A 21,286-nucleotide genomic window follows, 5' to 3' on the forward strand; every position below is an offset into this window, starting at 1 on the left:
GGTTTTACCTTTTTTTGTAAAGGACGTTTGACTTTTTTTGCAGGTTTACTTGGTAAACACTGAGTAAACCTTTCCAACACGTCTTGATCCCTGCTGATCCCCATTGAAGTCCACTATATGGAGAAAAATTCTGGAATGTTTTCCTCAAAAACCTTAATTTTAGGAGGTAATAATACAGTGCCAAAAAACTTATTTTATTTTTTTGTAGTTTTGCCTCTCAAGTAAATTTATTTTTAGATATTCTAACTGGAAAGTTTGAAAATAATACCAATTATTATGACAATAAATGTACATTTTAGATAGACTTCCATTTATCTTTTTTAAAGGGGTCATCAAATGCAAAACTCACTTTTACATGTTGTTTGAACATTAATGTGTGTTGGCAGATTGTGTACACAACTACCCTTCACTGTTAAAAGTCCACCCTGTGGTATTTTTTAATCTTTAAAAGTAATATCCCCTTTTTAAAATCAGGTTATTCTCAGCTTCTTGTCGGTGTGATGACACACCGACAGAGGCCGCTCCCATGATAGTTGATTGACATGAGCGCCTTACCTTAGACCCGCCCTCACCGAGCTGAAACAGTCCGACTCCGATCGCCGACTCCTTTTGTTTTTAAAAGGAAAGCGTCGATCCAGATCTACACATGCATCTATGTTTGTGCGAAGCATTTCGTGATGCAGCTTCACCTACAGCAGAAGTGAGTGTAAGGGTTTTTTATGCATCTTTGCAAATGGCCTTTCTTAATAATGTGTTGGTTAGCAAGTTTCACATCTAAACGCAGCTAAATGCGGCTAAAGTAAACATTATGGCTTGTCATCCCACGGTCGGAGGGCGGGGCGAACGGAGCTCAATAGCATTTAAAGGAACATGCAACAGAATAGCTCGCTCTAAAAAGGGCTGATTTTGACAAAGTAAAAAGTTTTTTACATTACCATTGAGAAATTTTTATCAAAGTATGTTATAGACTTCTCATTAAGACCCTAAATAATCATATCAACTTGTGGAAAATGGGCATCCGATAAACCCTTTAAGGCATTATCCCAAATTTGCCTAAAAATATGCAAATGCATACCCGGCTATCGAGAGGCAGCTCTATTATGTCCGTATTATAACCCACATTAACCCAGCACAGGTGCATAGAAATTACAATGCCTGATGAGAATTTGCCTCCTCACATATAGGCCATCAACCCAATTCTGCATCTACATGTCATCATGTGTGTGTCTGTGTCATATGGAGCAATTAAAAATGGAGAGATTAGGGCTGTTGTTTTCACTCTGTTGGCTCATATTCTTTCCCTCTCTCCATCACAGAAGTCTCTCCTCGCCGGCGAATGTTGAACGTAAGTCGCTCCGTGTGGAAGCAGGCCAATGTGGCCAGTGACCTGTGGGAGAAGTTGACGGCTCGCTGCGTGGACCGACACCGGCACATGGAGCGAACCCTGGAGAGGCTGCTGCAGATCCAGGCTGCCATGGAGGAGCTGGCTGTGGCTCTGGAGCAGGCGGAGGGAGTGAGGGACGCCTGGGAGCCTGTGGGAGACCTGTTTATCGATTCGCTCCAGGACCATATAGACGCTACCAAGGTAATACGTCTTCGGTGACCCAATCACAAGTGATTAATGCAGACAAATGGCTGTTTACACTTTTGTGATTGGATTTTAAAGGAATGGTGTCTGATTTGATAACGTCTGTACATGCATCAATTCCTACTTCAGTGTTACTGCATTCACAAAGCATAAAAATCAGCTATCACTCTCCCTGCATATGTGACGTTTTGACTAGAATTGTCAGGGTTATTTTAGTCATGCTTTTGTCGTGCGTCATATGATCTGTGTCACTGCATGACAGGGAGTTCTGTAAGTCACCTGCATGTGTGTGTACCAATTATTTTATTTATTTAAAGCTGCATGGAACTGTCAAAGTTTAATCATAATATAGGCACAGTGGTTGATTGATATGAGTAGGTGGATTTTCAGATGCTGTCTAGAATAGATCAGGGTGCATTAGTGTTTACACAAGATTCACAGCACAAATACCAGTGCTACATTTACATACAGACATCATTGCAACAGTATTGTTGTTGTAACCACTATTCATTAAATCACATCTATTTTGGTAGAAGCAAAAAAAAAAACACCCAAACTGCAGTTTTACATCTTGCGCTGGTAGGCATGTTTAGGAAGTGAAAAAGTGACTTGATTGTGACTATTTTTTTTATATGGCTGGGTGCCAAGACCCTGTGATCCATATATCCAGTTTACTTTTAGATGTGTTGCATAAATAGATAAAGATGAAGAGGTTTAGTGTAAATTTATAATTATGTAAATGTATTTTATGGCCAGATGTTGATGTATTGTGTCAGACTTTCTGATTGACTTGAGATATTTTTTCATTTGTTGGTGGACCTCACAGCTTGCTCAATTACTAATTCTAAGATTTTCAGCCAGATTGTAATGAGAGTCTCCACAGGGCACAGTTCTTTAATGGCATAGAAGCTCTTTTACTTTTTCTCTCACTTCATTTCGCTGTAGGGTTTAAGCAAGTGATTTTTCAGACTTTAAATTAAATGCACTGTGAATGTGTGATGTGATTTGCTCCTGATGTGAATGTGTTTGAATCAAATAGATTGCTGCAGTTTTTGAGGGGGTTATTTTTTCAGTTTTTAAAAGTTTTTTTTGTTCTCTATTAGTGTGCTTTAATGTTTAGTCAGGGAGTTTGCTTTTTAAATGCTTTTGTTTTGTACAAAATGGCAAAAAGTCACACTTGTGACTTGTGTCAAAAATGACCAGACTCCAAACAATTGCTTATAAATCTCTCATTATGCTATATTATCACCAAATATTGGATTCATTCTTTTTGTCAACTTGTTTTCTTTCATTTAGGACTGGTTTTGTGTTTCTATTTGCATCTGATTAATCATAGGCCTCATTTATCTGAAAGTAGGTACCTCATTTTTTGAGTGAAAAAGCATTTTTTTATTTATAATTTTCACAACGGGTTGAAGGTATAAATTGCACTTTCAGTGCAGCTTTTAAGTGCTCTACACGCACCCAACCTGAGAAATAAAGGTCTTATCTAGTGAAACAATCAGTAATTTTCGGGGGGGAAAAAAAACAAAACAAAAAAACATTTAAAATACTTTTTAACCACAAATGCTTATCATGCACTAGCTCTGCAATGCGCATGTGCGGTTTAAAAAAAATCTAGGGTAGAGCGAAAAACTTTTCTCCTCCAACTTCAAATTCGTCCAACTTCATTTTTTACCTTATTTTGTAAAGGGTGTTTGACTTTCCTTGAACGTTCGCTTTGCAAACACTGGGTCGGTCACGCGTGATATTTTCAATGTGACTACGTAAGTCGCACTAGTGCAAGACGAGTATTTACGGTTAAAAGCTATATACATTTTGTAATTTTTTTAAGAAAATGACAAATCGTTTTGCTAGACAAGGCACTTATTTCTCAGCTGGGATCGTGTAGAGCCCTTTGAAGCTGCATTGAAACTACAGTTTGGACCTTCAACCTGTTGCCCACCATTAAAGTCCACTAAATGGAGAAAAATCCTGGAACGTTTTCCTCAAAAACCATAATTTTGTATGGGTTGCCATCATCTGAGGTCCTCAGGCAGCATCTTTACTCAGGTGTTCGGTCATCACAGATCTTCATGAGGGGTGGATCCAGACTGAAGCTTGTATAATTCCTATCCTGTGGCAGAAACAAAAAAAGCAAATATGTGACCCTGGACCACAAAACCAGTCTTAAGTCCCTGGGGTATGTTTGTAGCAATAGCCAAAAATACATTGCATGGGTCAAAATTATTGATTTTTCTTTTATGCCAAAAATCATTAGGAAATTAAATTCCTACTGTAAATGTATCAAAATGTAATTTTTGATTAGTAATATGCATTGTTAAGAACCTAATTTGGACAACTTTAAAGGTGATTTTTTCAGTATTTAGATTTTTTTGCACCCTCAGATTCCAGATTTTCAAATAGCTGTATCTCGGCCAAATATTGTCCTATCCTAACAAACCATACATCAATAGAAAGCTTATTTACTGAGCTTTCATATTATATATACATCTCAGTTTTGTAAAATTTAACCTTATGACTGGTTTTGTGGTCCAGGGTCACATATAAGCAAATAGAGAAAAATAAGCATAGCTGCTGTTCAAACCAAGCAAAGAATGATAATGTGCATTTTGTTAGAAATAACTGTACTAAGTAATAAGTATTGTGAACTACAAAAACAGGTACATAGTAGTGGGGATGCTAGTTGTTCAAGGTGGAGATGGCCTGTGGAAAAAACTTCCTGTGGCTGGATGTTCTAGTGCACAGCGATCTGTAACATCTGCCTGAGGGGAGAACAGAATATAGGCTGTGTTCTAGGTGAGATAGGTCCTGAAAGTTGGGCAGGTGCAATCCAGTTATCCTTTAAGCCATCCTAACAGTTCATTACAGCGCACTGTATCAAGGGAGATCCAGAAAGCAAATGTCAGCCATAATCCGTCCAGTGGCATTTTTTATATCTTGACCGCCATTTACTTTCTGAATCTCCTTTGTACGGTTTCCAGCCTGTGTGTTTTATGGTTTTCTGATAATAGTGCGGCTCACTCGGCTGTATGCTGCTATTAGTTTTGCCCTTAAGATACTGTGCTCAGTCATTTGACTATGATCAAACAGAGAGCTTAGTGTTGTAACAATAAAAGGACTGAAAGATGAGGCATCTGAATATGTTATCCTGTAATCTACCGTGCTATTCCGAAGCATATCTCTCTAATGTTTCCCCTCGCAATCTACCAGTGATGATGTACAGGCCCAGACTCCTACAGCTGCTGTACAGTGGGAGGTCTTTTTATTGATGATATGATTATGGTTGTTCCCGTGGAGATAAGCAGAGTTATTATAGATATGGAACAGCATAGGTATCTATTTACAGTACTACCTTGTGCATCAGTGAGTCAGAGTTTCTGTTCTGTAGTCCGGGTCCCAAAAGGTTTCCACATGTGTGGAAATGATATTTCTGTTTCTCTGTTAATGCAAACACATTTGTTTTTGTGATGTAATGTGCCTTTTTGTGAACAGCACAGCATAGTACTGTACATGTGCAACTGTGTAATTAAATTATTAACTAGATTGTCTGCCTAGAGCTGTACCCTGATGCAATATGTTGAGTTTTTAATTCAGGCTGAAGCCGGACTCGGTGAACTGACATGTTCATGTTATGCTCTGACAGGAGGTGGAGCATTTATCAATGTTTCCCCTGCTGTCAGAACCGGCAAGCACACGGCATGTCTTGCAGACTTACAGTTTCTCATTCGTTTTCCTGGCTGCATTTCAAGAGTATGAACAGACCATAAGATCAAGGTTTGTACTGTTCTACTGCTCCTATAGTTACCTCTTGCCTGGGACCCCATAAATATGGTGGGGATCAAAACTATGAGACCTGGAAATCTGGATTTTTTGTTTTTATTTATTCCTGAAAAACAGCAGCAATTTTTTAAAAATCATATACAGTTGCAAACAAAATTATTCAACCCTCTTGACCTGCAAGACATTTTGCTGCAGAGAACAAAATGTTGTGAAACCATTTCAACAAAGGCATCAGTACACTATTAGAGAAAGTTTATTAAAACACATTAGAGTAATTCTGAGATTGTAAATTGATGCATATTGAAAAAAACTCAAATTGGCACTAAACGTTCATGTTCAAAATTATTCAACCCCCAAAAGTAAAATTTAGTGCAGAATCTTTTATTCTTTAAAACCACCAATAAATGCTGTTTGGAGGTGTTTAGAAGCCTCTGTCACCTCTCTATCACAATCTTGGTCCATTCCTCGCCTAAATAAGCTTTCAAATCACTGGTAATCTGTGGTTTTCACATTGCCACTGCTTTCTTCAAATTCAGCCAAATATTTTCAATGAGAATTAAATCTTGAGACTAAACAGGCCACTCAAGAACATTCTATGACTGATCCCTGAACCAAGCTTAAGTAGATTTTGGATCTATACTTTAGGATGATTGTCCTGCAGGAAAGTACATTGATCATTAGCTTCAGTCTTTGCACAGGCTTCACAATTCTTGCCAAAATAGCCTGATACTTTCAAGAATCCATGATATCCTTTATACGGTTTTCCACTTCCTGCTACAGTAAAAAAAAAAAAAAAAAACATAACAGGACTGGCCCACCTCCATGTTTGATGATGGAGATGGCGTTCTTCTGCGTATAAGCTTTGACTTTTTTTTGCACCAGACATCCATTGATCCATAGGCCCAAAAATTTCCAGTTTGGACACATCACTCCATAAACCATTCTTCCAGAACTCCACAGGACTATAAAAACTAAATTTAGTATGTTCAAGTCAGACTTTTTGTTCTTCTTGGTCAAGAGTGGTATTCTGCAAGATGCTTCAACATGAAGGCCATACTTGTCTTATGGTCATCTTATACTCTGCATTGAATTGTTGTTCCTCCTTTCGTCAGGTCGTCTTGCAAGTCTTTGGCTCATTGCAGGTTTTTCTCAGTTGCTCTGATTAAACTTTTTTTTTTTTTGCCGTTTTTGTTTAACACCCTCAAAGGTTTTCTGGTACAACACACTTTAAACTAAAGAATAAGGTTGCCAGCTGTGGGATATTTTAGGCCTGGTTTCACAGACAGGGCTTAGACTACGTCAGGATTAGGCCATAGGCCAATTAGGACATTTAAGTAATTTTATAAACGTGCCTTAGAAAAAACATTACTGGTGTGCATCTTAAGATAAAACAAAGGCACTGGCATGTTTTAAGATAAATATGTGCAAGTTTGTTTCAGTTGAAACAGCTCAGATTTACATTTTAGTCTGGGACTAGGTTTAAGCCTCATCTTTGAAACTGTGGGTTAATGTCTTAGAAACTTTCATGTAGCCTTAGACTTTCTAATATAATAAAACAATTTCTTCTCTATAGCTTTTGTGAGATCTCTGTTGACTTCACCATATTATTTACTCAACTTCAGTACATGCATGGGCTAAATGTATGTATGTGTGACACCCCAAGCTAATTTAGTTTTTTTAAATAGAGTTTCTAAAGGCTTAACAGTGTTTTAAGACAATTTTGTTCCCTACCATAACAATAAGTGATTTAAAACAGCAATGTTGAATAGGCGTTGAATAATTGTGACATAGTTGCATTATGAAAAAATCCTATAACTCAAAACATTACATTATATATTGACATTATCACTTTTAATATGTCAGTAAACTGTTGTAGATGCATTTTTAATAAAGTCCTGGATCTTCAGAAAAGCTTGTATTTGTAAAGTACTGCAGTCCTTGGGGGTTTGAATAATTTTAATTGCAACTGTACTTTTTTTAAAGCACTGAATCTCTTTATTCAGCAAGGATGCATTCAATCGATCAAAGGTGACAGTAAAGACATTTGTATTTAAAAGTTTAACTTTCTTTTCATCAAAGAATCCTGAATCCTGTTTTCAACATTGAAATGTTTCTTGAGTATCAATTCTTCATATTAGAATGAATATTAGGATCATGTGAGACTGAAGCCTGAAATAATGGCTGCTAAAAAAATCAGTTTTGCATTACAATAATAAATTGTATTTTAAAACAATTGTAATTACATTGTAATAATATTTCACAATATTACTGTTTTTACTTTATTTTTGATCAAATAAATGCAGCCTTGTCGTGCCAAACCCAACTTTAAAATGTAACTGTGTTTCAGTTAAACTTTTCACTTACAAAATCATTTCTAATATTCTCTTGCCACCAGTTTGCAATGACACACATTGAGTTTTTTCACATTTACACACACACACACACACACACACACACACACACACACACACACACACACACACACACACACACACACACACACACACACACACACACACACACACACACACACACACACACACACACACATTTAGTGCAGTTTCACTCTCTGCCATCGACAGATTGGGTCTCTCTTGCACTTATGCCCAGTGTGGCACCTCAATGTAAGTGTGTGGAAAGAAAGCGAGCAGTGGTGGCAAATGAAATGAAAATGGACAAGTGTAGGCTGTGAATAGGTAAAAAGATCACTTTAAATATTAAAAATATCCACCCTACGGCCAGCCTGTTAATATCAGGGCTTTTATTGCTTTAAATCAGAGCGGGCATAATTGTAACACTCAATAAATGTAACATACTTAACCTGGTCTCATGGCGAAAACGTACCTGTGGGAACTGTTTTGCGAGACGCAAAATACGTACCAATAAGTCCACTGAGTAGTGATACAAGAAACAGATGAACCTACATATGGTACGTTTTATGTGACGTTGGTTTTGTACGCGTTACTGCAGTTTTGACTTAAAATGTCAGCTGAGTGGTGCTATAACTCTAATGCTCTGTGACGTTTTAAAATAACGTACCATCTGAACTACACCTAAACCTACCCGATAGTATGAAAAGCGAATGTGACGTAAAAACACAATTGTACACATGCCGTTTTAGCTTGTTTTTTGATCTCTCATCTTTCAGCTCTTTCATCCTGAGTCATTTTTCTCACGAGATTCGTACCCAAGCATTCTGCATCCTAAGTCCAAGCTTGTTACGTCTGGAAAGCGAAACACATGGAGCTGTAATCATAACTGTGTACGAAAAAGATTACAAGTGCTTGCTGTTTTACCGCCTCTAGTGTTCATTTCTGTTGGAAACTGCAGTGATACTGTATGTGCTATTGGTATGTATTTCGCATCTCGTGAAAAAGTTCACACAGATACATTTTTGTCATGAGACTAGGTTGGCAACATAATGCACAGTGCACCCAGAAATCAGATGGAAAGTTTTCTTTTTTTATATTTAAGCGAAAAGATTGTGTGGTTTTACTCATCCACCTCTTTTTTGCTTTCTGTTGTAGCTGTTTAAAGAAGAGCTGACCCAGGTGAAGGAAGGAATGAAGCACATAAATGACTTGGCCCACCAGCTGGCCATATCTGATGTGCACTTGTCCATGGAGAACGCCAGAGCTCTGGAGCACCTCAACAACAGATGGAAACTTCTGCAGGTAGTGAATTCACACTATCCTTATCTCATCCTTACCTTCCCGCCATCACTAATGGACCCCTATAGAGATCATGCAGTACAGCGGTCACCATTGCCAGTAATGGCTCTAGCCAGCTAAGTTAGTGCATATACACTATGAAAAATGGAGCTTAGGAGATGGAATATAATATGCTGGTCCTGCCTGGCTGAGAACCATGATGGCTCCATTATCATCGGTCACGGGGAGTGCCTTTTGTCTACATGCTCATGGGAAAACAAAGGCCTTTCCGATGAGAAAAAAGAAGATGTAAAATGAAATTGAGTGTTTCGATTGCATCTGGTTGTTTTATGTGTGAGATGAGTTTAAGAGAGCTAGAAAGAGATGCAGGAAGAATGAGAAGTACACTTAAGTAGGGGGGAGTGTGGAAATCCAGTTATCGAAAAATGACTGTGAAATGCATATCTGCTTTTGTGTGTGACCTTATGTGACAGAAGACAACAGCACAAGTGTGCGTGAACATTTCTCTTCGTCTTTGTAGTAAGAATGTCATGAGAAATGCTGTGTTGATGAATTATTGGATTTAAAGGCTCAAATTTTTTATCTTCTAGGGAAAAGTTTACATACACTTTGCAGAATCTGCAAAATGTTAATTATTTTACCAAAATAAGAGGGGTCATACAAAAAGCATGTTATTTTTTTATTTTGTCCTGACCTGAATAAAATATTTCACATAAAAGACGTTTACATATAGAATTTATAAAAATGACCCTGTTCAAAAGTTTACATACACTTGAATCTTAATACTGTGTTGTTACCTGAATGATCCACAGCTGTGTTTTTTTTTGTTTAGTGATAGTTCATGAGTCCTTTGTTTGTCCTGAACAATTAAACTGCCTGCTGTTTTTCAGGTCCCACCATTTTTGTGTGTTTGAGCCCTTTCCAACAATGGCTGTATGATTTTGAGATTCATCTTTTCACACTGAGGACAACTGAGGGACTCATAAGCAACTATTACAAAATGTTAAAAGCTCACTGATGCTCTAAAGCAGGGGTCTTCAACTAAAACGGCTCGAGGTCCGGTAATGAACCCTGCGCACCAGCCGAGGTCCGGACAATTATATATAAAAAACTATTTATGTTTTTTTGCGAGACCAGGGTATCTGCAGCATATTTTATCTTAAATTCTAGACATTTAAATACCTTTTTAAAGACCCGAACAAAATTAAATTAATAAATAAATAAATTATTAAAATGACTGTAAAAGCATGATTTACAATTGAGATGCAGGTTTCACAAAACCAAAAAGATTTCTTAAATTATAAAATTCACATTCCAGCCTTCAAGAGTCAAAAGTATCAATTCTTATATTAATTTAAACAATTATTGTCAATCAAGTATTATATTAATTAACATATATTTTATTGCCTTAATTGTTTAAATTTGTATAACACATGATCTTGTCGATCCATCAGATAACATTTACAACTCTACGTGTTTGGTGCTTAAAACCATGGACTGATTTGTTTACATTGGTCTTTTTGACAACAGCAGACGTAAGAGCTGATTAAAAATGTCAGATCATTCTCTTCCAGCAGGAGGCGCTATCAGAATAAACACAAAGCAGCGCCGCAGCTGACTTTGAAACGCGCAGCGCTCATATTTATTCAATGGATAACCTTATAGTTTCATCGCAATTCTTGCCTTTCAGTCCCCACATTTAAGACCACCTGAAATCATAATTAAGACTTTCTTAACCCCTAATAACACTACAGTCATCAATAAAAATTAAGAGCTTTATTTTGAAGAACCGACTTTCAAAAACAACCCTTAGCCTACACAAAATATATTTCTTTTTATTTTGCACAAGAGAAATATTAGGGAAGTAAATTAATATCAGCATATGAAGTATATTCGTCTGTCATTGTCTCTTAGAGAATGTGCACATCAGATGCTGAAAGCGCTGTTTTTACTTTTACTTTAACATGCGGTTTTCACGTTGCTTGTGTGATATCCATTGGCTCACCGTCGTGGTTTAAAATATAAATATGTATAAAAATACAGTATAAAAAGATATATTTACAATATTTTGCGACGTAACCCCAACATAATCCGTTTTCCATCAACGTTTTTCACTCACTGAAAGCTACATCTGTCTGCCGATCTCTGCTCTCCTCACTGCACGGAAGATTGCACCCAAACGCTGACCCTAGTGTGCTTGATATAAATGTATTTATTAGAAATAGCGTTTGGCATTTTTTTTTTTTTATTATGTCAAAAGCTTTCACGGTCCGCATGGACGCATCTTGCGGTCCGGATCCGGACCACGGTCCGCCAGTTGACAACCCCGGCTCTAAAGGAAAAAGGTTTTTATTAAAAGCCAGGGGTGTAAACCTTTGAACAGATATGAAGGCATGCTAGGCAGCCTGGAGTCCATGGCTGTATCCGAAACCGCCCCCTATACCCTCAAATAGGGCACTATTTGAAGGGACAGCCATTTTAAGTGGTGTTCGAAACCATAGTGGATGATATCGAGTGCACTCATTCAATCCCACAATGCACCGCAAAAACGAGTGTACAACCAATGTACACTCAAAAGCTAGAGATAACCCATAATTCACTGTGAGAGTCGCGCGCCGATTAAATTCCCGATCCGCGTCTCACCAGAAGATGGCGCCGCAGCTGAATCATCCCTTCATTTTACAACGCGCTCATCCACGCCGTAATACAGCGTACAACAGATACAAGTTGGTTGTAAATATATAATTAAATTGTTTAACTAGGGTTTATACATAATTTCCATGACAGAGTTCAATATAAATCCTTTAATCTTACTACTGGAACTGCCCATTTTAAATGATTATTAAACCGCAAACAAACTGCAAAAACAGCAGTCCTTCTGGTGCACTTAGTGTCCGAATTCACTCACTCGTTTTCATTTACTCCTTCAAGTGAACTGTATGAGTGGACTAATGTAGGGAATAGGGTATAGGGGGCGATTTCGGATACAGCCCATGAACCAAATTTTCACCTCAGATAGGGAACCAATCACAAATGGCGAGGGAGCAGCAAGACGATGACTCCTTCTATGAGACTCAATGAAGCAGTTTGTTTATAACTATGGATCCAGCATGGCAGCCGACGCGAAGTTATCTTTCGATGCAGCCTTAGATGGTGTTCTAAGTAGTTTAGAACGCAAGTTTATTTTGAAAAAGAGCAACTTTTGGCATTAAACCGCATTTGATAGACATTCGTAGCGCCCAATAAACAGCTCGTTTGAACCTTCTGTAGTAGTTGCATATGAGTCCCTAAGTTGTTCAGTTTAAAAGGATCGATCTCAAAATCATACGGCCATTGTTAGAAAGCTTTCAAATACACAAAAATGCTGAAAAACCAAAGTATTCATGGGACCTGAAGGATTTTTCTAAAGAACAGCAGGCAGTTTAATGCTGCGTTCACACCGCCCCAAACGTCAAGCGTCAGTTGCGGCAAGATTACATGTAAGGAGGCTCTGCGGTGCGTTGTGTGCGTTGGATCCGTCAACTTTTCAAGCGTTACCTGCGTTTCAAGCATCAACGCAGCAAACGCAAGCAACGCAGAAGTTCAGCTAGCTGAAGTTTCGACGGACTTGACGCACTTGACGCAGTGCATCAACCAATCAGAGCGTCTCACTGTAGCGACGAAAAAAAGTCATTTTCAATATATATATATATGTATATATATATATTGCTCATTGTAGCCGTCTGCAATCGCAGAGAATTGTACGATCCGTCCTTGTTGTTGTATAAAGACAGGAATGTAAAAGAACTTGCTTGGATGAAGATCGCTGAAGAGATCGGGATGTCGGCTAAGTTATCAAATCTTTTCTCAACGTAATTATTTCCCATTTCGTTAGCTAGCGAAACATGGTCATGAGAAGATTCCAAAATGTCCAGTCCCTACTAGTTTGCCATGGTTTATTCAGGGGAAGTGTGCAAACTAGATGCGTTGAGAGCGTTGCCTGACGTGTGCGGCGTGAACGCACCAAAAAGCAAGCGTTGCAAGCTTCAACGTCCATGCGTCAAACTAGATGCGTTGGTAGCGTTGCCTGACGCAGACAAAGTGTGCGGTGTGAACGCACCATAACTGTTCAGGACAAACACGGCACTTGTGAACATCTATCACTAAAGAAAAAAAAACACAGTATTAAGACTCAAGTGTATGTAAACTTTTTATTTTCATACAAACAAAAGTTCACAAAAGTCGAAAGTTTACATACAAGTATTCAAATTAATTATATGATATCCTTATTAATTAATCAAATTCAAATAATGGTATATTTGCTGTAATAAGACCCCCGATGAATGCATTTAAAGACTTTTTTAAGATTTAAGGTTTTTCTTATTTGCATTTATCTTATCAAAAATACTTTTTTTTTTAAGAATGTAATTTTCAGCAGCCATTACTTCAGTTTTCAGTGTCACATAATCCTTAAGAAATCATTCTAATATGCTGATTTACAAAAAAGTTCTATTTACAAAATTTACAAAACCCCAAACATTTGAAGGATATTGTATTTTTTTAATAGGTGATTGTGCTAAATGAACTTGTTAAATTGACACAACTGATGTTTATCTAACAAGGCAATTAGTTGCACAATAGCTACATTGATTAACAGAGATGTCTGTTTATACACAGGGCAGTATTACGCCAGCAGTGTTGTTTGTCCTTGAAATGGCTCACAGAAACGGAGAGAATACAGAGAGGATAAGAGTAAGGGGAAGAAAATGCTTCTTGCTTGAGTGGATTTGTTAGCCTTTGTATATGTCAGTGTTTTGACATCTTCTGAATGATTTACATTGTAAATAACTCAGCATTAGGTAGTCCACCGTTCCCAGAGATGTCTGGCTGGTGGCAACAATGACAGACGTGGATTACACTTGGCAAACTTCCTGTGCAACACCCTCAACGCTTTTCTCATTACCACACACAGACTTTTCTAAATGTTTATCTCAGTCACTGTTCATCAGTATGTATTGTATTTCTAACCTTTATTCTTCAAAAGCTGAATGGGGGCAGCAGATTGGTACACTGGTGGATTTGTAGCAAGACCCAAAAATGAACATTGTCACTTGGTGTTACAAACCCAAGAGATATTCACTTTCTTTGGGTGAACTATTCCATTACAACATCACAGAACTTTGATTTACTGTGTATAGTGATTTATATCTGAGTCTGACTGTTTCTCTTTTTCCACTCAAGGGGTCTATTGAAGAACGTCTGAAACAGTTGCAAGATGCCCACAGAGATTTTGGCCCCGGATCACAGCACTTCCTTTCCAGTAAGTGTGTTAACTCATTTGAAGCTGTAGAGTCTTCTCCTGGAGTGTGTGATGCTGAGCACAGAGAGAGGGGGATGGGCTGATGGAGCTTAGCGGAGAGGGGTTGGCAGGACTGTGTTTAAGTGGGCAGAGTGGGCTGTGACTTTATTCATTCTCGCTGTCACTCACTGCCCGGTCTAACATTGGAGGACAAAGGCAGCGCCTGCTACACAGTTAGCCTCATTTAGAAGTTGTCCAAACTTTTCTGGCTCTCTAAATCACTACAAATCAGTGCTAAATTGCAACGCTAAATGAGGACACAGGGAATGGCAGTTTCAAGTGACATTCCAAGAAGTGTTGTAGTAGGCCTACTCAAGACAGATTCAAGGTTCTCGAATCATTCCAAGACCATATTTTTATAAGCTGCTTTCACACATACAGTCTTTACTGGTAAATTACCATCTAATTAGCATTAGGAGATCATGTGTGAACAGGACCTTTTCAAAAATACTGATACATTTATTCTGGCAATTTACTGGTATGAGAAGTTGTAACATTACAAGTTCTACCATGACAGCTCTCTATGGATATGACAATTTATTTGGTCTTGTCAGAGTAGATCTGCTTTGCTGCCGAATTGCTGCTGCTGTTGGTTATTGCTCTTGTTGTAGATAATTGCTGCTGCTGAAAAGCAAGTACAGGAACTTGCTACTGCCAATACTTACGTTGGTATGGCACCTTGAGTATATAAGACATACTGCTGCTGCACAAATAGCATATATAATAATCCCTAGCTGATCTATACAGGAACTCTGAAAGTGTGCTGCAAAATGCTATAGTGATTGCTAACCAGCCATTTAATGTAAAGCAGCAAGCTCATTGCCTGCATATGCAACATGAACCAATCAGCCTTTGCCAATATCACTGTGACTATCATCAGTTTGCAGTAAGGATCCAACATCTGTGCCATCTAGAGTTTAATGACAGAACTTGGCATTAAATTACCAGTTATGTGCTCTATGTGAAAGCAGAACAAGATTTCTGGTATCAGCATGTACGTATTTAAAACACACTGAAGTAAGACGTCTGCTCTGGGCCAATCATAGTTCGGTTTGAAGTTGCCTAATGCGATGTCTCTGGGCCAAAAGCAGCTTGTGCCAATTCACAAAAACATCATCAGTGTTTGCAGACACTGAAATTGGTTTATAAGAATCAGATAAAAGTTAGCAAAAACAAAAACAGAGTGCATTGTTTAAAACGTTTGTTTAGTTAGCCTGTTAGGAGGAATATTGTTTTTTTTAGCAAAATTAAATCTTGCTCTACTGCCAATAATTTTTTAATAAGCGAAATCTATTAAAAATTGCACCTGTTTGTTAGTAGCTCAATAATTATTATATATTTTGTGGCACTATTTTGTGATTTCAATGGAACAAAGAGTAAGTTATGATAGATAAATAAAAAAGTATAGTGTACTTATGAAAGTTCCTCTTGGCGAAGTCCTCTCGCTTAACCCTTAGTCCATCACTGACTAGAGGGATAGATAATACCTAATGTAATGTTACATAAACCGAGTATTTAAAAGATGCTGACACCTAATTCGTCTCAGATTGTAAAAGCAGCTAATAAAGAAGACAGGAGTGCTGAAGCCCCCTAAACAGACCCAAGAATGACCTCAGTTCAATATAGTTCTCAGTTTTCACCATTTGTATCTCATAGCACAGCAGCGTTTGACCTTAGGGGTTCTGTATAAAGAGGTTTGCAAGGCTTTCTACCATTCTGAACACTTTTGAGGTGCTGTTGTTTAATAGCCTCTTCGTGTGGAAGCAGTATGCTTGAAGGACCTTGAGTGGTGCCGTTTGAGATTTTCAGAATAGCTTTTCATGCTCGACATGTCTGTCTGATTGATATTGCCCTCTTTCTTTCTTTGTCACTCCAGGCTCAGTGCAGATTCCTTGGGAACGTGCCATATCCCCCAACAAAGTGCCATACTACATCAAGTAAGTCCAGCCGTAAAAAATCAGAAGTCTATGAGTGTCAGAAACGAGAGAGACAGTGTAAAACTGTGGGATGGGCATGTCAGATTATCAGGTATAGAGAGCAAACTCAATTACTGATCCCTGGTGCAGAAGATTATTGCACTGTGATCTAAAAAGAAAACAACATTTCAACTGTGGCGTTTATTTTGTCATGCGGCCTTGTGCGTTTTTTAGTGATTTGAGTTCATAGATGTCACAACAGAGTCTGTGTTGTGTGAGGAGTGCGAAGGTTGGCATCCTCAGTCGAGAGCCTGTAATTCTTTAAAAGATTTCTGTTAGAATTCCTGGAACTGTGAAGCTTTTGGTAATTGAAATAAAGTGTAATAACATATAAATATTAAAAAAGCTTAAACTTACTTAAATTATGAATGTTGCCTTGGCAGCTAGCTGCAATAAACAGCAATAAGTTAAAGTACTAAAATTACTAAAACTGAAAAAAAAAAAAATATATATATATATATATATATATATATATATATATAAATATATAAAAAATTATGGAAATGACACAAATACATAACAAATTATAACAAATTATTTTACCAAAATAAGAGGGAGGTTATTGTTTATTTATTGTTTATTTAGCAGTGACCTGAATAAGATATTTCACATAAAAGATATATCCATATATAAACAAGAGAAAATAATAGTTGAATTTATAAAAAAATACCCCGTTCAAAAGTTTACATCCCCTTGATTCTTAATGCTGTGTTCTTACCTGAATAATCAACAGCTGTGTTTTTTTGTTTAGTGATAGTTGTTCATGAGTCCCTTGTTTGTCCTGAACAGTTAAACTGCCTGCTGTTCTTCAGAAAAATCCTTCACTTTTTGTGTATTTGAACCCTTTCCAACAATGACTGTATGATTTTAAGATCCATCTTTTCACAGTGAGGACAGCTGAGGGACTAGGAGGGAGGGAACCCTATTACAGAAGGTTCAAATGCTTATTGATGCTTCAGAAGGAAAAAACATGCATTAAGAGCCTGGGGGTGAAAACGTTTTGAATTTGAAGATCAGGGTAAATGTAACTTATTTTGTCTTCTGGGAAACAAGTAACTATCTTATGTAGCCTCTGAAGGGCAGTACTAAATGAAAAATATATGATATTTAGGCAAAATAAGAAAAATCTCCATATCTTCATTCTGTTCAAAAGTTTTCACCCTTGTGAGTCGAAGTTTTAATGCATCGTTTTTCCTTCTGGAGCATCAGTGAGCGTTAGAACCTTCTGTAATAGTTGCATATGAGTCCCTTAGTTGTCCTCAGTGTGAAAAGATGGATCTCAAAATCATACAGTCATTGTGTTGAAAAGGTTTCAAATACACAAAAATGTTTTTTTTTTTTTTTTTTTTTTGTGGAACCTGAAGGATTTTTCTGAAAGACGGCAGGCAGTTTGACTCTTCATTACAAACAAGGGACTTATAAACACCTATCACAAAAAAAACCCCACAGCTGTGGATCATTCAGGTAACAACACAGTATTAAGAATCAAGAGGATGTAAACTTTTGAACCGGTTAGTTTTTATAAATTCAACTGTTATTTTCACTTGTGGACTATATGTAAATGTCTTTTATGTGAAATATCTTATTCAGGTCAGTACTAAATAAACAATAATATGCATTTTGTATCATCCTTCTCTTTTTGGTAAAATAGTTAACATTTTGCATATTCTGAACTTGGAGGGGGGGGGGGGTGTAAACTTTTGACATCAACTGTATAAAAAAACAGTAAAAGTATATAAATTATAGTATTATTTATAAAACATTATAGTATTTATTAATGTTTTAAATGCCACAAAGTGCCAAGTCTTGGGAAATTATGTCTTGATAGTTAAACCACAGGATGAAAATTATGCAGTTGATGGTTTACATATCATTGACCAGTCAATGCAAATGATAGCGCAGGTAATGATGTGTGAGTGAACAGCTGGAAAACTGTCCTTTTCAGAGATGACCCTTTCACTTATTTATTTGTTATGATTTATCCACTAATAGTTTTTTAATGGCTGCTGGTGCTGTAGAGGAAGGCAGGTTGTTGTAAAGAATGCAGCATACATGAATCGTCTTTGTGAAGATGCTCTTACAGTACATGCCTGTACATCTCAGTTTTGAATTCAAGCTATGTGGCCATGAGCTTTTCTTTGAATGTCATCAAGACAGCCCTTGTAGATATAAGCACTTAATGGCTCTGAGATCTTTGTTCAAGATCACTGTGATTGTGAGTACTCTCTCTCTCTCTCTCTCTCTCTCTCTCTCTCTCTCTCTCTCTCTCTCTCTCTCTCTCTCTCTCTCTCTCTCTCTCTCTCTCTCTCTCTCTCTCTCTCTCTCTCTCTCTATACTGAGGCAGTGTTTCAGATTTACATGAGGGCATATTGGTGCCTATATATTTTACAACTTATAACCATATATTAAATTAAGTGATATAATGTTAAAATACCAATCTACTCAAACTAAATCTACTTGAATTATCAAAAGCCTTTTACCGTAAAATGTACTGATAAGCACTTTATTAATGCAGGTGGTAAAATAAAAAGGCACATAATGAATTAGAGTACATCATAAGAGGCTTTTCCATAAAACATGAACAGTAGAATAAAGCAGACAGTGCCCACACAAAGACAAAGCAGCATCAGGGAAATCAACCCAAAGTTACTATTTTTTACTGTAAATTATACAGCAATTTGTAGTTGTTGTTTTTTTACTTGCAAAAAACAAAAAAACAAAAACAAATTTGACTGTATTTTACAGTAAAATTACATATAATGTGATGTTAAAGGAATAGTTCACTCAAAAAAGAAAATTCTGTCATTAATTACTCAACCTCATGTCGTTCCGTACCCATAAGACCTTTGTTCATCTTCAGAACACAATTCTCAGAGCTTCATAAAAATAAGGTTTAACCACTGATGTCAGATGGACTACAGTGCATCCAGGAAAGTATTCACAGCACTTCACTTTTTCCACGCTTTATGTTACTGCCTTATTCCAAAATGGATGAAATTCATTATTTTCCTCAATTCTACATAATGACAACTTGAAAGAAGTTTGTTTGAAATCTTTGCAAATTTATTAAAAATAATGTATGTAAGTATTTGCTTAATACTTTGTTGAAGCACCTTTGGCACCAAATTACAGCCTCAAGCCTTTTGAGTATAATGCTATAAGCTTGGCACTCCTATTTTTGGGCAGTTTCTCCCATTCTTCTTTGCAGTACCTCTCAAGCTCCATCAGATTGGATGATGAGCATCGGTGCACAGAGATTATTAATTGGACATTCACATAGTTGTCCCGTAGCCACTCCTTTTGCGGGTCGTCATTCAGTTGAAAGATCTGGAGCAGGTTTTCATCAATGATGTCTCTGTGCATTGTTGAATTCCTCTTTTTTTCGATCTTGACTAGTCTCCCAGTTCCTGCTGCTGAAAAACTTCCCCACAGCATGATGCTGCCACCACCATGCTTCATTGTAGGGATGGTATTGGCCAGGTGATGAGCGGTACCTGGTGTCCTCCAGACATGACGCTTGACATTAAGGCCAAAGAGTTCAATCTTTGTTTCCAATACTCTGAGAGTCCTTCAGCTGCCTTTTGGCAAACTCCAGACAGACTGTCATGTGCCTTTTACTGAGGAGTGCCTTCTGTCTGGCCACTCTACCATAAAGGCCTGATTGGTGGAGTGCTGCAGAGATGGTTGTTCTTCTGGAAGCTTCTCCTCTCTCCACAGAGAAACGCTGGAGCTTCTTCAGAGTGACCATCGGGTTCTTGGTCACCTCTCTGGCTAAAGCTCTTCTCCCCCGATCGCTCAGTTTGGCCTAGCGGCCTGCTCTAGAAAAAGTCCTGGTGGTTCCAAACTTATTTCATTTACAGATGATGGAGGCCACTGTGCTCATTGGACTTTCTGTACCCTTCCCCAAATCTGTGCCTCGATACAATCCGGGCTTGGAGGTCGTCTACAGACAATTCTTTGGACTTCATGGCTTGGTTTGTGCTCTGACATGCACTATTAACTGTGGGACCTTATGACAGGTGTGTGCCTTTCCAAATCTTGTCCAGTCAACTGAATTTACCACTGGTGGACTCCAATCAAGTTAAAGAAACATCTCAAGGATGATAGGTCGAAACATGATGTTTTTTTGTCATTATGGGGTATTATTTGTAGAATTTTGAGGAAAATAACAAATTTAATTCATTTTGGAATAACACTTTAACATAAAAAAAATGTGGAAAAAGTAAAGTGCTGTGAATATTTTTCATATACACTGTATTTTAACGATGTCCTTTCTATCTTTCTTGGCCTTAAACGTGGTAATACCGTTGCTGTCTATGCATGGTCAAACAGCTCTTAATTCAATTAAAAAATATCTTAGTTTGTGTTCTGAAGATGAACGAAGGTCTTATGGGTTTGGAACGGCGTGTGGGTGAGTAATTAATGAGATTTCTGGGTGAACTATCCCTTTAAACCAACAGTTTTTCACTGTATGGTCAGGTCACAAGTTAACCAATTGCCTGATTTTTCTGCTTTACAAACCATATGGTTTACTTATGGTGTACTTAAAGTGGTAGTTTACTTAAGAATTTATATTCAGACATCCTTTATGCACCCCTCACCCCTCCAAATCCAAAATGGGTTTTTGTTCTGTCGTAAAAAAGGTGAAAAGCTGTTCCTGTGTGCGTCGTAACCATTCGCCAAATTTGAATATGCAGAAAGCTGCAGCAGAAGGAAATTGTTCCGTCCGTTGCATAGAAGAAACAAAGTCATATGGGTTTAGAGCGGCATGAGGGTAATAAATAATGAAAGAATGAGTAAATAATGACAGAATTTTCATTTTGGGGTGAACTAGGCCTGTTTCCCTCACGTGGGTTCTCCCTCTTCTGTCTGTGTTTTTCTATTTTTGGTGTCGCTATGCTGCTCTTACTTTCGCTTATTTTCTTTCCCC

The 21,286-nt window shown here is 37.6% G+C and overlaps 1 protein-coding gene across 1 annotated transcript in view; it reads left to right on the plus strand.

Annotated features, from left to right (window-relative positions):
* drp2 (dystrophin related protein 2) overlaps positions 1-21,286 on the plus strand; it is a 127,443-nt gene that overhangs the window by 66,657 nt on the left and 39,500 nt on the right. The window contains 4 exon segments of the mRNA XM_073820221.1: positions 1,317-1,585; positions 8,899-9,045; positions 14,263-14,341; positions 16,257-16,317. Coding sequence (XP_073676322.1) covers positions 1,317-1,585; positions 8,899-9,045; positions 14,263-14,341; positions 16,257-16,317 — 556 coding nt within the window.

This window comes from Garra rufa, chromosome 16 (genome assembly GCF_049309525.1).
Source record: "Garra rufa chromosome 16, GarRuf1.0, whole genome shotgun sequence".
In the NCBI taxonomy this organism is placed as follows: domain Eukaryota; kingdom Metazoa; phylum Chordata; class Actinopteri; order Cypriniformes; family Cyprinidae; genus Garra; species Garra rufa.